Here is a 13,208-nt window from a genome sequence, read left to right as displayed (position 1 = left end):
ATCAAATAACAGATCTGGCGGTACCTCATGTCCCTCTAGCTCCTGGTACCATGGGCATTGAGGTTCAAACAATCGAAATGCATTGTGGGAGATGTAGTTTACGGTCAGCATGCGCTTTTAAGCCGCATACAGTAAACTTTAAGTAAACTTTAACGGTCATGCACAAACTTTTGCGAGGAACATAAAATTACATATTTTGACATATGCGCTCTAGACATTGTTCACGGTGCCAAATAAGCAAACAGTTTGGAAATTTTGTTTGTTTGTTTTGGGGGGGGGGGTGTTTTTAGATATTTGTCTAAGAAGCACACTCTCAGCAAAAATCTGCAATCTGAAATCAAAGACACTGTTTCTCTTGGGTTACAACGTGCAGTGGTTTCCGAGGCTGTAATGTGACCAAGTGACCGGCAGGTGTCGCTGCAGCCGCTCAACCGCCGGCCCCCCCTTCACTTCCGGGACGCCAGTTGCGCTCACAACAGGGAATATGGCGGCCAGCTCGGATCGGAACCCACCTCCTTTCCCCACAGCAGAGGAGTCAGAGCCGGGATTGTGTGACATGGCAGACGCGGACAGCGACGAGGGCGAGGACATCTTCGTTAGTAACGTAGGTTCCCGCTTCGGTGACACCAGTAACAAATTGACGTGTGTTTTTAGGTTTGCATTAAGTCAGAGTCAGAAAGCCTGCATTTTTTTTAATATCTCAACTGACCTGCATTCAGGGCATCCCAAAACGCTGAGGCTTTGACGGACAGTCGCGAAATACGGGCAGGTTTTCTTTGGAAGCAGCGAAAGTGATTTGTAAAGGTGTCCGGAGTTGGCTGAGAGTTAAAATTGGCCTCTCTTTATTACCAAGTAATAGGTTTTATCACTGCTTTTGTCTTGTTCGGCCTGTTCCCGTTGGTTAATTGTTAATTAAAACGCTGGCTTCGTTCACAGTCAAGCCCCTCTTACTTATCGTTTTAGCAGAATTAATAAATCAAAATCTGGTGAGCTCCGTTAGTCACATGACTCCACCCTGCTTATCAGCCCCTGTCCTAACGGGCTGCAAACTGTAATGACAGCTCGTCTCTGTGGTGGTTGTCTGCAGAGTAACCCCGTGTCTGTGAGCCGGGGAGTTTCTCAGCCCGACCGCGTCAGCGAGGAGCCTTCAGATCTGTTCAGCGAGGAGGCGGCCAGCAGCACAGCGGCCAAGGCCAACGGAGTTCACTCCGACGATGACAACGATCTGTTTGCTGGTGAGGACACACTTCCCCCTAACAACATCTGCCAGTTCACTCGTGACTCTGCAGCATCCACAGCTTCTTGCTCTTGACTGTATCATTTTTCATGGCGATCTTGCACAGATAACATAATACTACAACAACAACAAACAAGCATGGTGACAGCTTGCTTTACTCAACTCAAGATTATGCAAACATGTTGATGATTTAAGTTTATGTGGCATAGTAGTTGGTGCCAGAAAGTTCAGAGTATTTCAAAAACTGCAGATCCGACCGGATCAGAGGAAAATTACCCTGCTGCATATTGATAGGAAGGCAATAACAAGTCAACTCATTACAGCCAAGGTGTGCAGAAGAGCATCTCTGCATGCACAACACATAAGACCTCGAAGCAGATGGACTACAGCAGTAGATACTAGTGTTAGAAAAGATGTACCGATTCAACTTCTTTACTCAAGTAGAAGTGAAAAAGTAATAAAGTACAGGGTATGAAATGTACTCAAAGTAAGAGAATAAAAGTAGCTCAATGAAGAGAAGGGGAAAGTATAGAGGATGGCTTTGACTCTAAACAGGAAAATGAGTAGGGAAGAGTCCGATGCATGCTCAATCATCCAGGTAAGGAAATCCCAAAAAGTTGATTCTGTTCATCTGTACGTAGCGTTTTTAGGGGGAGAAAAGTTTTGTCACTTGTCCAAGTGACTTCTTCAGTCTCAGCTGACTGCAGGTCACTTGGATGAGTGAGGAAACGTTTCTCATACTGAAAATGCTACATCTAGATGAACAGAAATTTTTGGGAGTAGGGAAGAGGTTAAAGTGGATTCAGCAGGAGCTCTAAAATCAGTTGTAATGACTTAATATGGGAAAAGAAACACAACTCAAAATAATTTCTATTGAGAGCTCCAGTAGATGTTCTTAATATGCAGACTGTGATCAGGTGAACTGTATAACTCCTGCTGCTGAGCTGCTCTTTGTGGATTTACACACCTGAATTTAACAGTTGTTTAAGTTTGAGTTGTTCTGGCTCATTTCCATCCTCTACACTGACAATACACTGTTTATGCTGTCGTCATATTAGACACTATACAGGGGAATGAAGGTGGAATTCGATGACCGAAGCATCATCAGTTTAACTTCAGATTCTTCCCTGCTACCCTTGATGTACCTAACTCTGACCACTGTCACACACTGTTCTTTACTTTAAATTATCACAGTACAACAAACTAACCTGTTTATAATACACTAACCTTCAAATGATTTTTATGCAACTTTTCTTTCATCTCTGAGTGAAGTTAGCTCTTTCTTTTCTCTCCCTTTGAAATACAGCAGCTGGACCTTCAGCTAGCAATACACTGTGCGCCAAACCTTTTGTCTTCAGTAGGGCCAGCTAGATGTTGAAGTACTGCAATTGCAACTCACTGACACCCGCAGTCGTTCCGGTGTTGTGGCAAAAAAAAAACAACCCACTGGCCCACTTTAATCCCAGACTATAGCACAGTTTTGCCTCTTTTGTCTATTTCTATGCAACATCCGCTGGTGATGAATAAATGAACAGGGTTGTCTTCCACGTGTTTCTATTTAGGGTCAAATCAGTTTGATGTTTGGAGCTTCGCAGTGACGAAATAATAACTCTACCCAAATGAGTCTGTTTTGAAAATGTAAGGCGTAAAGGTAAAAAAGTAGTCAGGAAAAAACTACTCAAGTAAAGTCGAGAAACCTGAAAATTCTACTTAATTACAGTAATGAAGTATTTGTACTTCGTTACTTCCCACCTCTGCAATTGAGCACTGTTTAAACACCACAGCTTACTAGCTGACCATTTTTATGCATCTGTGACCCCAGTTTGCCTTTTTCCTGAATATTTTTCCCAGAAATCAAGATTCCCTCACAAAATTCACAAAGCTTGTTCTGGTTAGTTTCATATAGTATCTGTTACCTTTCCTCCAAACCACACTGCACAAAAAATTGAAATGAAAATCCAGTTATGAGTAGACATAAGCTGTCAGTCATCAGAAGAGGCTTAAGGCTGGATGTAGATGCTGCTGGTCACCAAAAGCTACCACAATAAATCTGAATTTGAATTTATGAAACTTTTTGCAGCAAGAAATGACAGCCAGTCTGTAAAAGTCTGGAACATGAATGAAAAGGCTTTCTTTCTCCAGATACAAACGTAGAACTGAGCACAGACAAGTCCAGCAGCTCCGCTCGGAAGGAGCCCTCTGGTCCTCGACATGCCTCCACATTCACTCCGAGCCCCGCAGCCATGCAGCCCACCTCCTTGGAGCAGGTACAGGCCACGGCTGAGCCCTCTAAGAACTTGTGAGAATCTCAGTAGCGTGAATGCTTTTCTAATGCTTGCGCTGCAAAGGCTTAGGTGTGTTCAAGGTATGAGTTGTGTTACTGTCTTCTTATTGGTTGTAGCTGGAAGAGGAAGAAGCCAAGGACAGTTTTGATGTGGATGTTGCTGTCACAAACCCAGAGAAAATCGGTCAGTCTCTTTTTTTTTTTCTTTTTTTTTTCATCATACAACCTTCTACATTTTGTAGATTAAACTAATGTTATTAATTGTAAAGTAGCTAATTGTGTGATGTTTTTGTCCTCTTTAGGGGATGGCATGAATGCATATGTGGCCTACAAAGTATCCACCAGGGTATATAATCCAGCTTGTGTTAATTCGTGGCTTTCACTAGCTTTTGCTGTTGTGCCTTTCTCATGTCCTGTCACTGATCTTCCACCAGACTTCCTTGCCCATGTTCAGGAGTAAGGTCTTCTCTGTGAGGAGGCGCTTTAGTGACTTCTTGGGCCTTTATGAAAAGCTGTCAGTCAAGCAGTCACTCCATGGATGCATCATTCCACTACCACCAGAGAAAAGTGTTGTAGGTGGGTGCCAGGCATTTGTTTTTTTTCTTTGGTTCTGCACTTTTTTTTTCTCTCCCTGCTGTGTGACACGTGTCATTTGGTTCAACAGGAATGACCAAAGTGAAGGTGGGAATGGATGATCCATCATCAGTAGAGTTTGTGGAGAGGAGAAGAGCAGCTCTGGAGAGGTGTGGATCCATATATGATTTACACAGTGACATTATTAACGTCATGTCTAGTTTCTTTGTTGTTGTTTTTTTTATTACATTTTCTGCTTCACACACTTCATCCCTGATGCTACTGTGCTTTATGTAGGTATCTTCAGAGAGTAGTGTCTCACCCATCTTTACTACAGGATCCTGATGTGCGTGAGTTCTTGGAAAGAGAAGACGTGAGTATTTCAAGATATAAAAAGTAGGAATGGGACAAATACTTGACTGGTCACTGCTGAATTTTAAATGTATAATTCTTGGAATGCTTTATGTTCAGTTGCCCAGAGCCGTGAACACCCAAGCACTGAGTGGAGCAGGTTTCCTCAAAATGATCAATAAGGCATCAGATGCTGTCAACAAGATGACCATCAAGATGAATGAGTCTGACACTGTAAGGGCTGAAAAGAGGGCTGAAGTGTTTAGTTTTTACATACCGTTCCACATGTGGCCTCCAAATGTAAATTTGCATAAGGATGAGTAGGAACAGACCCTGATAGATCTGTGGAGCCAGCAGAAGGCATCAAACAGATCTGCCATTCTAAACACAATGAAGAGGTTGCTGATGTTTATTCTGTGTCTCTCAGTGGTTCGAGGACAAGTTCCAGGAGGTGGAGAATGAGGAGCAACAGCTCAGGAAGCTTCATGTCGTGGTTGACTCCCTTGTCATTCACAGGAAAGGTGAGCTTCACCTGCTTTTTATTGACTTGAGCTTTTCTTTGCATTGTTTATCAAATTAATTTAGGGAAAGAAAACATTTCAGCCCAACTGTCTTTCAGTTCTTTCAGGGTGAAACAAGTAGTCTGAATATATTTTCTGCTTCCGCCTTTAATACCAGAGCTATGTGGGAACACAGCAGTGTTTGCCAAAAGTTTGGCCATGCTTGGGAACTCTGAGGACAATACAGCTCTGTCACGGGCCCTTTCGCAGCTGGCAGAGGTGGAGGACAAGATGGAGCAGCTGCATCAGGAGCAGGCAGCCAGTGACTTCTTCATCTTTGCAGAACTGCTTGGTGACTACATCCGCCTGCTGGGTGCTGTGCGGGTAAGCCTTCTACTTGTACTGTTAGGATGGTGGATAGGATAGGGTAGATGGGAAGAAATATATTTCTTGAGGGAAATGAGGGCGACATCCCAGAGAAAGTAAGATTTGAGAATTTCCTGATGTTGGTAATTTTTGAGTATTTTATGTTGCATTTCTCTCGTAAAACTAAATAAACTGAATGAAGTTATTTACATAAAAATCTTAAAAAAAAAGAAAAGAAGGCAGTATCATTAGTGCAGAAGAACCTATACATGTACGATCAAGTGTCTGAATAGGGCCATTTAATGTTGTGCAAGTGAGCGATGCGATATGCACAGCTTTATGTTCGAATCGCACCGCTTGAGGAAGTAACGACAACAATAAGGGCTCTCCTTAGATCTGTAACCAACCTTTAACGTGGTGCAAGGTCACAGTTTTACTGCAGACAAGCTGTCTGTTGTGTTTCGTGGAAAGATCAGGTGTTGCTACTACCACTGTCTGATCTAAAAATGGATGTCCACAGGGCTGCTTTGACCAGCGCATGCGGGCGTGGCAGAGGTGGCAGGAGGCTCAGAGTACACTCCAAAAGAAGAGAGAGGCCGAGGCCAAGCTCTTGTGGGCCAACAAACCCGACAAACTGCAGCAGGCCAAAGAAGAGATCACTGAGGTAACAGTGGCAGTGAGCACACAGTTAATGCAGCACTCAAAGTCTTTAGTTTACACCAAAATGAACTTCAAAGGTTTTTCTTTTCTTTTTAAATTTCTCCTGCAGCAGATTGTTGATCAGGCCAGTTTGACAAACAGGTTACAGGAACCCAAACAAAAAAGTTTCATTTAAAATACTTTGACATCTTGTTCTGATTTCGGAGACACTCCCATTACCAACATGTCAGCTTCTTCAAATATATAAACATTTAGTTTTTTTTCTTTGCTTTTATTAAATTATCAGCTTCTTATCAAAGTGGAGATGTAAGAGTAATTTTGTTCATTTATTTAGTTCTTTTTGTCAGCAAGATTGCAAAAAAAGCTGCAAACCGAAAATCCATGTAACAAGTTGCTGTATGGTTGTGGATTATTTTGTAAGATGGCACTGTGAAGCTGCTTTTTCACCAATTTCTGACATTGGTTAATATTGAACTGCTCCAACACTAATATAGTTTGGTATCTGTTAGAGTGTTGTCATTAGTGGAATTGATTTCACATCAGTACGACACTGAAGGAATTTAATTTGAAGTGTGGGTTGTCAGCTACACTTGGGTTTAACAAGTTGTTGCATTGACCTGTTAGAAAATACATCTGTTTTTTTGGCTTGTTTCATTTTGTGGGTTTTTTTTGTTCGATTCTTCCATTACAGTGTTGTTTGCTGGCCCAATGTTGTGAAGCAGTTTAGTGTGTAAATTCACTTTGTGTGTCATATTCTTTTGGTGCTGGTAGCTCACCAGGGCCCTATTTCAGGAAGCCGGTTTAGTGCAAACTCTGAGTAAGTATACCCTGAGTTAACGAAAACTCTGGGTTTTCGGTTTCACAAAGCGAGTTTAGATTAATTCTGAGCGAGTTACTATGACGACACACTCCGTGAAGCTAACCTGCCCCCTAGCAGGTTTACTTCAACTAACCCTGACCTTCTCTGCCTCTTTGTCAGAAACCTGACTGTAGGAAGTGTCAGACATGGCGTGCTCCTTCCTTGAAGAGCCAGTAGATGTTGAAGCCCAAATTCTCCGCAGAGCTCTCCGCCGGGAGAGAGTGATTAGAGCACGTTTGGACATTTTATCATTTCCTGATGATTTTCTGTGTGAACGTTACCGTTTTTCAGCACAATCTACAATTTATTTGAATAACATCCTCAGGCCTAATATTGCTCATGTGACACATCGTGGACATCCTCTCAGTTCTGTACATATTATTTGTATTGCACTTCGGTTTTTTGCAAACGGGAGCTTTCTGTATAATATTGGTGACGCTGAGCACGTTTCCAAGGCTACCGTCTGTCGGGCAGTCAGGAATATTACAGTTGCACTGAAACGTCTCCTATACTCGTTTGTGGTGTTCCCCGGTCATAGACCCACAAGATTCATCAAAGAGGGATGCCACAAAATTGCAGGTATCAGGATGAACGAAACTTAATTCATGATGTGGTGATACTTGGACTACTACTTAAATTTTACATTTATTTTCAGGGTTCCCAGGCGTGATTGGCTGTATAGATGGTACTCACATTCCAATCATTGCTCCTTCAGTAAATGAAGGAGACTATGTGAACAGGAAGTCTTTCCACAGCATTAATGTACAGGTACATAGTTCCCTGTAGCATTTCAAACTAACAAATTATTTCATTATAGTAATGGATGCTAATTTGTGTTCTCTGCACTGTGAAGATCATATGTGATGCTGCCAACATTATCACAAATGTGGAAGCCAAGTGGCCAGGCTCTGTGAGTGGTGGTGGTGGAGGACCCCCACCTGTTTTTCGGGCCTCCGCTTTTTTTCTGTTGGCTATAACGGGTCACATTTGAGCATACAGAGTAAGCAAATATGTACTTGTAATGTGCTGGGATAATTTCAATAAGTGCTTACAGAGGGGAAATTAATGTAGCCTCTAACTGCAATTGATTTACATGGGACAAACAGACCAAGCACTATGGCTCATAATACAATTACACCTTACCTGTTTGGACTATATTTTTATATTTCATTTTTACTTGCTGCCAGGAACGTTTGGGGCCTGTTGGGTTGCACCTGCGCTCACATCACATCACAAAATAAAATGTATAAAATATAAAATAAAATATAATAAAATAACGTGTTAAATGGGTGGAAATCCCTAGATCAATGTTTAAATTAACACTCACGCATCGACTCTGTCGGCTTTGTTTTGCCATGCATGCTCTCTTTCTTTTGCAGCTGAGGCTGTGTTACTTTTTTCCCGCAAAATTTGCATGTTATCGGCATATGCTGCCATCAGAATTTCGGCCTCAAGCGCTGTAAAATACATTGACCGCGCCTTCTTTCCCTCCGTCTCCATGGTGACTCGCTTAATCTGTGCTCCACTAATCAGGGCTTTATGTATCCTCGTGCGAACGCTTAACTTGGGGTTAAAGCAACTCCGCGTTGACTGAACTACTTGTTATCAGCCTTTCTGAAACCGAATATTCCGAGTTGGACAGTTCGGGGTTACTCAACCCTGAGTATCGTTTTTCACTCTGAGTTTTCTAAACCGACTTCCTGAAATAGGGCCCAGGTTATTCATTCTGTTTTGGAAAGTACTGAATTGGTTATTTTTCCACTCCTACAGTTACCATCCCACTAAGCTGTTGTTGACGGCATCCTTCACTCGCATCATCACCACTGATATCAAATTCCTGACCTTTCCTCAATTTGTCATGAACTCAAACTCACGAAGGAAACCAGCAACTGCTTTTGAGCCAGTATAAACTCTTACGACAATATTATTGTATAATACCTTGAATTAAAGCTGAAAGTCTACACTTCAATCACCTCTTTGATTTCACTACGAGGAGTGGATTTCACCCTTTTCCGTCAATGTCGACAGTCATCTGTAGTCTCTCTGTATTTATTAGCTTGTGTTTTGTCATCTTTTGCAAGTTGTGGTGATTTGTTTCTTTTTCTCCCTTTGTGTCGTCAGTGGGAGGCGAGGGTTACTCAGTACGAGAGAGATTTTGACAGAATTGGCATGACTGTACGCAAGGAGGTTCTCAGGTTTGAGGTATGTTGGGAAGGGTTTCTTTTAATGTGTCACCAAAAGTTAGTATCAAAGTAGAATGATTGTGTCTCATTTTGTCACTGCTGGAATGTTAAGAGTGCTACTGTATCTATTTGACCTGGTGAACACTTACAGTTTTTCCAGTAGCACAAGCAACTTCATTGTGAACTCAAGATAGTTGATTTCAAACATGCACTTCATCCCTGCACTTTTCTTGACATTCTTCAGATTCAGTGCTTCAGATTGCACTGATTCATATGAATGTGAGAACAGAGCAGGTAATAATAAATGATGTTAGGGGACTGTGAAAGCTGATGAAAGCCAAAAGCTACAGTGGGTTGTTCTTCACAATAAAGTTGCTGGATTTCAGCTCCTTTTGACCTCAGAAACAGGGGAAGTTCTGCCAGAAATTCCTACAGCCGGCTTGAACCTTAGATGTGACAACTCTTGTGTTTTCAGAAAGAGAAAGCCAAGGACTTCAAGAGCCAGATAATCAAATACCTGGAAGCAATGCTGCAGTCCCAACAGCGGGTAATCACTTAACTATATTAAGCATCATATCCAACATGTACAAGTATTTGTGAGGATAACGAACATGGCTATTAAACTTCGGTAACGATTAACATCTTACTGTTAAAAAAATGTTTTAATAGTCTTTTTGTCTTCTTCTCACTCTGATTGTTTTCCAGCTCATAAAGTTTTGGGAGGCATTCCTGCCTGAGGCGAAAGCGATAGCTTGATGAAGAGGGAGACTCTTTAAAGACCCCGACTGCCTTTTTGAACACTTTACCTCTATAAGCAGGAACTGAGAGGACAATTTTGAAACACACAAGAAACTTCCGTCCGTTTTTTTTCTTTTGTCTTTTTAATGACATCGTCTTCTCTTATCTTGTACAGTACTTCAGTATGATAAGCGCCACATTTCCACAGCATTTCTCTGGTATATTGCCTTGTTTATGTTTCTGATTTAAGATGGTATAAAGCAAGAATCCAGCAGAGATTAACAGGGACACGAGTGTCTGTAAAACTCACCGTCCTGTCAGTGGGATATATATTTATGTCTCTTGTTTATTTTAACATGGAGGTACTGTCCCAAGGTAGCATTGCCTACAGTTTACATTAGAAGATAGGCATATGTGAGTCATTCCACACTAACAGATTGATGCATGTCAGATAATGTTTTGATGCACTAAAATGAATTGTTCTATTTCAAGAGGTTTTTTTGATATTATCAAACAAACACTATTGATAACTGGGGCCATGTACCAGGAGTATTAGCACATTCAAACAGTATATCATAGATTACGTATTAGATGATAGAGGCAGATTTGACAAGGTTACAAGCTTGTCAGAGGCGTTACAAAATGATATAAGTTGTTACAGTGAGCGCAGGGTGTGAAAATGTAACCTCTGCTTTGGTAGTATTTTCTACAGTGACACATATGATAGTTATGTTTATGTCAGTTTCTTCAAGAGTATATATTTGGTCCTATTTTGTCAGACGTGGAGGCCTAAAGGAAACCACTGGGAACTGCTCCAGAGATTTGTCTAGAACCATGAAAGTGACTGACATGTACAAGTGTGCACATATAAAGCACTGAACAGAACTTGTGCAGATTGCTAACCATTCTTTTTTGTTTTGAGAAACTTGTCTAACAATGACAGAAAGACGTTCAAGTGAGATGGTCCCTTATTTTCTTAATCAGCATTTGTAAGTGTAGTTTTTCTGTCATGTCATATTTACGTAAGAATGTGCTTTATTTTTGTAACCACTTTGCATTAGTACACACGTTTTCCTGAAAATGCTGTACATGTAGATGTACAAAATAAATCATTAGTTCAGCTTTGGGACACTTGTTTTTGTTTATGTGAGGTTTTTTTATGTGTTTGGTGGGATTTTCCATTTCACTGGGGAACTGAGATAAATTGTGATCTTCTAGACTTATACTGTACATGTAACATTGACCACTGGTTAGCACTGTCCTCTTTACAAAGATTTTGAAGGTTGGTTTTGACTTCTGCAAAAAACAAAATGCACATCCCTATACGCTGAAGTTTTTATCAAGTTAAATTTACCCTTTAAAAAGGTTGCTCTTACTTGAATAAGATTAACTTAATCAACTTATTCATTTTCTAGCTCATGCTGTCTATGCTACACCTAGACTATCTTCCTTTATCCATGCGCAGTCATAAAGAGATTGTGATACAGAGATTTCTTGAGTAGTGACTTCAAATTTCTAGATTATGGAAATTGAGATTAACTGATGTTTTCCTATTGCTGAAGTGTGATGGAACAACTGTCTAAAAATCATTTCTATCTAACCTGATACCTGCAAAAGCACTAAAGAATCTGTCGTGGAAGAAGGCTGGACGTGAACACAAGTGCAGAATACAGGCAAAAAGTTCAGTATGTTTATTGCATGTTTTGGCAGATGTAGCCCGTCTTTTGTGAGTGAAGCTGCAGAGTTTAATATGGTGGGATTGGTGAGTAGTATCTGGTATGCAGCTTAAAGGACTACTGTGTGCTAGGTCATGATAGAGACTAGTTATAGTGGCTTATTTTCAGGGGCCCTAGTTACAGGGGGTGTAGTCCAGTGCAGAGCTGTTTCTATTTGGTTTAGGATTGTCTTTAAGACTTGGAGATGTGTAATTTTGGCATTGATTTCTTAAATTATTCTTGAATGAAGACATTGATTTGATGCATGTAAGAAAAAAAAGATTCATTTGTCTTTATTTTTTCCTCCTATCTCCCTACCCTGTGTTCTCAATGAAAAAAAAATGAAAAACACAAATAAAAAGAAGGAAAGAGATAGGAGAGAAAAGCCCAACAATTCCCCCTGAGCAAGCACTAGGTGACAGTGGGGAGGAAAACCTCCCTTTAAATAGGAAGAAACCTCTGACAGAACCAGGCTCAGGAAGGGACAGTCAACTGCCGTGACTGGTTGGGGTGTGAGGGTGAAAAATGATGAAGAGGGAGGGGAGACCAACAGAGAGATGATCGGAGAGGAAGGGGAGAGAAAAGGTGGAGGAAGACGAGACTACGCCTCCTCATGATCAAGTGAGAAAGCAGGAGAATCCTTCCTTTTGAAAAAGCAGAAGCGTTTTTTTTTCTTCTTTTTCAGTCACTGTTCCTGGAGCGCTGAGGTTTTTTATGTCATCGATTGCTTCTGCGTTTCCCCTCTCAACTTTCTTGCATCTTTTCTACAGTTCTTCTAATTTTGCTTGTTTTTCTTCAAGCTTTTCTTTCAGTTCTTTTTTTATTTTGCCTGCTGTACTAGCTTTGCCTCGTGTCTGTATTCCTCCGTTGTACTTGGTTGTACATGTCTTCTAACTCCTGATTTCTCCAGTGCATTTTTTGAAGCGTACACTGTAGGTCTTTATGTGTTTTATCTTGTTCTTATTTCTTGTTCTCAGGTCTATAATCTGCTGCCGTACTTATCCAAATATTATTTCCCAGCCTTCATTTATAATCTAAATGTTGGGCTGTTATTGTGTATTGTTAATTTGTTGGTCTTGTCAGTTCATGAGAAATTCATTGTGCGTTTCTTCCAAGTGTTTATTTTGGGGTTCCATTTGTCTGCACTTCTCCTCTAGTTAAATGTTCTCTGCTTGCATTTGTTGAACCCTGTTCTCTAGATTGTGGTTTTCTTACTTTCAGCTAATGCCCTTCAGATGGATAATACGTCTTCTGGGGAATTTAACTGGTCACCTCAGAGAGGAGAGTCAGGGGAAACTTTTTTTTGTGGTGTTTTCTCTGAGACATGTTGGAGTCTTGATACAGTGACTGTAGAAGATCCAATTATGGATGGATGGATAGATAGGTTGCAAAGATGACCCCCTCTCCTGCCCCGCTCACACTCTGTTTCTCTCTCACACACATAACATCTTCCTGCCCTATTCAGCAATTTAACAAGTTAAACTGTATATGGACATCTTCAACTTTCCGCACTTCTTCCTGGCTGAAGAATTACAAAATATTAATAATTTTTTTAGTTGAATAAATATCTACTATGTTACCAAAATTATTTATTATTAACCGAAAACGACTAGTGTTTTGGTAACTTTTCAAATCATTCCTTTAAGAAATGATGCAATAAACCACAATGAAAAAACCTCAGTAGACATAGAATTGCATTATTGGAAAATTTTCCATAAGATATCAAAAGTGAAAGTAATTAT

General features: G+C 40.7%; 1 protein-coding gene across 1 annotated transcript; it reads left to right on the top strand.

Moving 5' to 3' along the window:
* Positions 1-435: 435 nt before the first annotated feature.
* Positions 436-10,885, top strand: LOC113018939 (sorting nexin-1). The gene is made up of 15 exons (XM_026162384.1): positions 436-604; positions 1,088-1,235; positions 3,380-3,504; positions 3,639-3,705; positions 3,824-3,867; positions 3,956-4,097; positions 4,186-4,264; positions 4,392-4,467; positions 4,566-4,679; positions 4,873-4,966; positions 5,124-5,329; positions 5,832-5,975; positions 8,952-9,032; positions 9,489-9,560; positions 9,719-10,885. Exons 1-15 carry the CDS (start codon positions 485-487, stop codon positions 9,767-9,769), a joined length of 1,563 nt encoding a protein of 520 aa, XP_026018169.1. The 5' UTR covers positions 436-484; the 3' UTR covers positions 9,770-10,885.
* Positions 10,886-13,208: the final 2,323 nt, after the last annotated feature.

Source organism: Astatotilapia calliptera, chromosome 1 (assembly GCF_900246225.1).
Source record: "Astatotilapia calliptera chromosome 1, fAstCal1.2, whole genome shotgun sequence".
Classification (NCBI taxonomy): Eukaryota; Metazoa; Chordata; class Actinopteri; order Cichliformes; family Cichlidae; genus Astatotilapia; species Astatotilapia calliptera.
Note: the sequence above shows the minus strand (reverse complement) of the source record. Positions and strands in the feature narration are given on the sequence as shown.

What these genes read in the sequence shown, in the direction of transcription:
- LOC113018939 (XM_026162384.1), top strand. Translation starts at nt 485, where the DNA reads ATGGCGGCCAGCTCGGATCGGAACCCACCTCCTTTCCCCACAGCAGAG. An exon ending in TGACAACGATCTGTTTGCTG is followed by an intron (nt 1,236 to 3,379) that starts GTGAGGACACAC and finishes TTCTTTCTCCAG; the next exon opens with ATACAAACGTAGAACTGAGC. An exon ending in AGCCCACCTCCTTGGAGCAG is followed by an intron (nt 3,505 to 3,638) that starts GTACAGGCCACG and finishes TATTGGTTGTAG; the next exon opens with CTGGAAGAGGAAGAAGCCAA.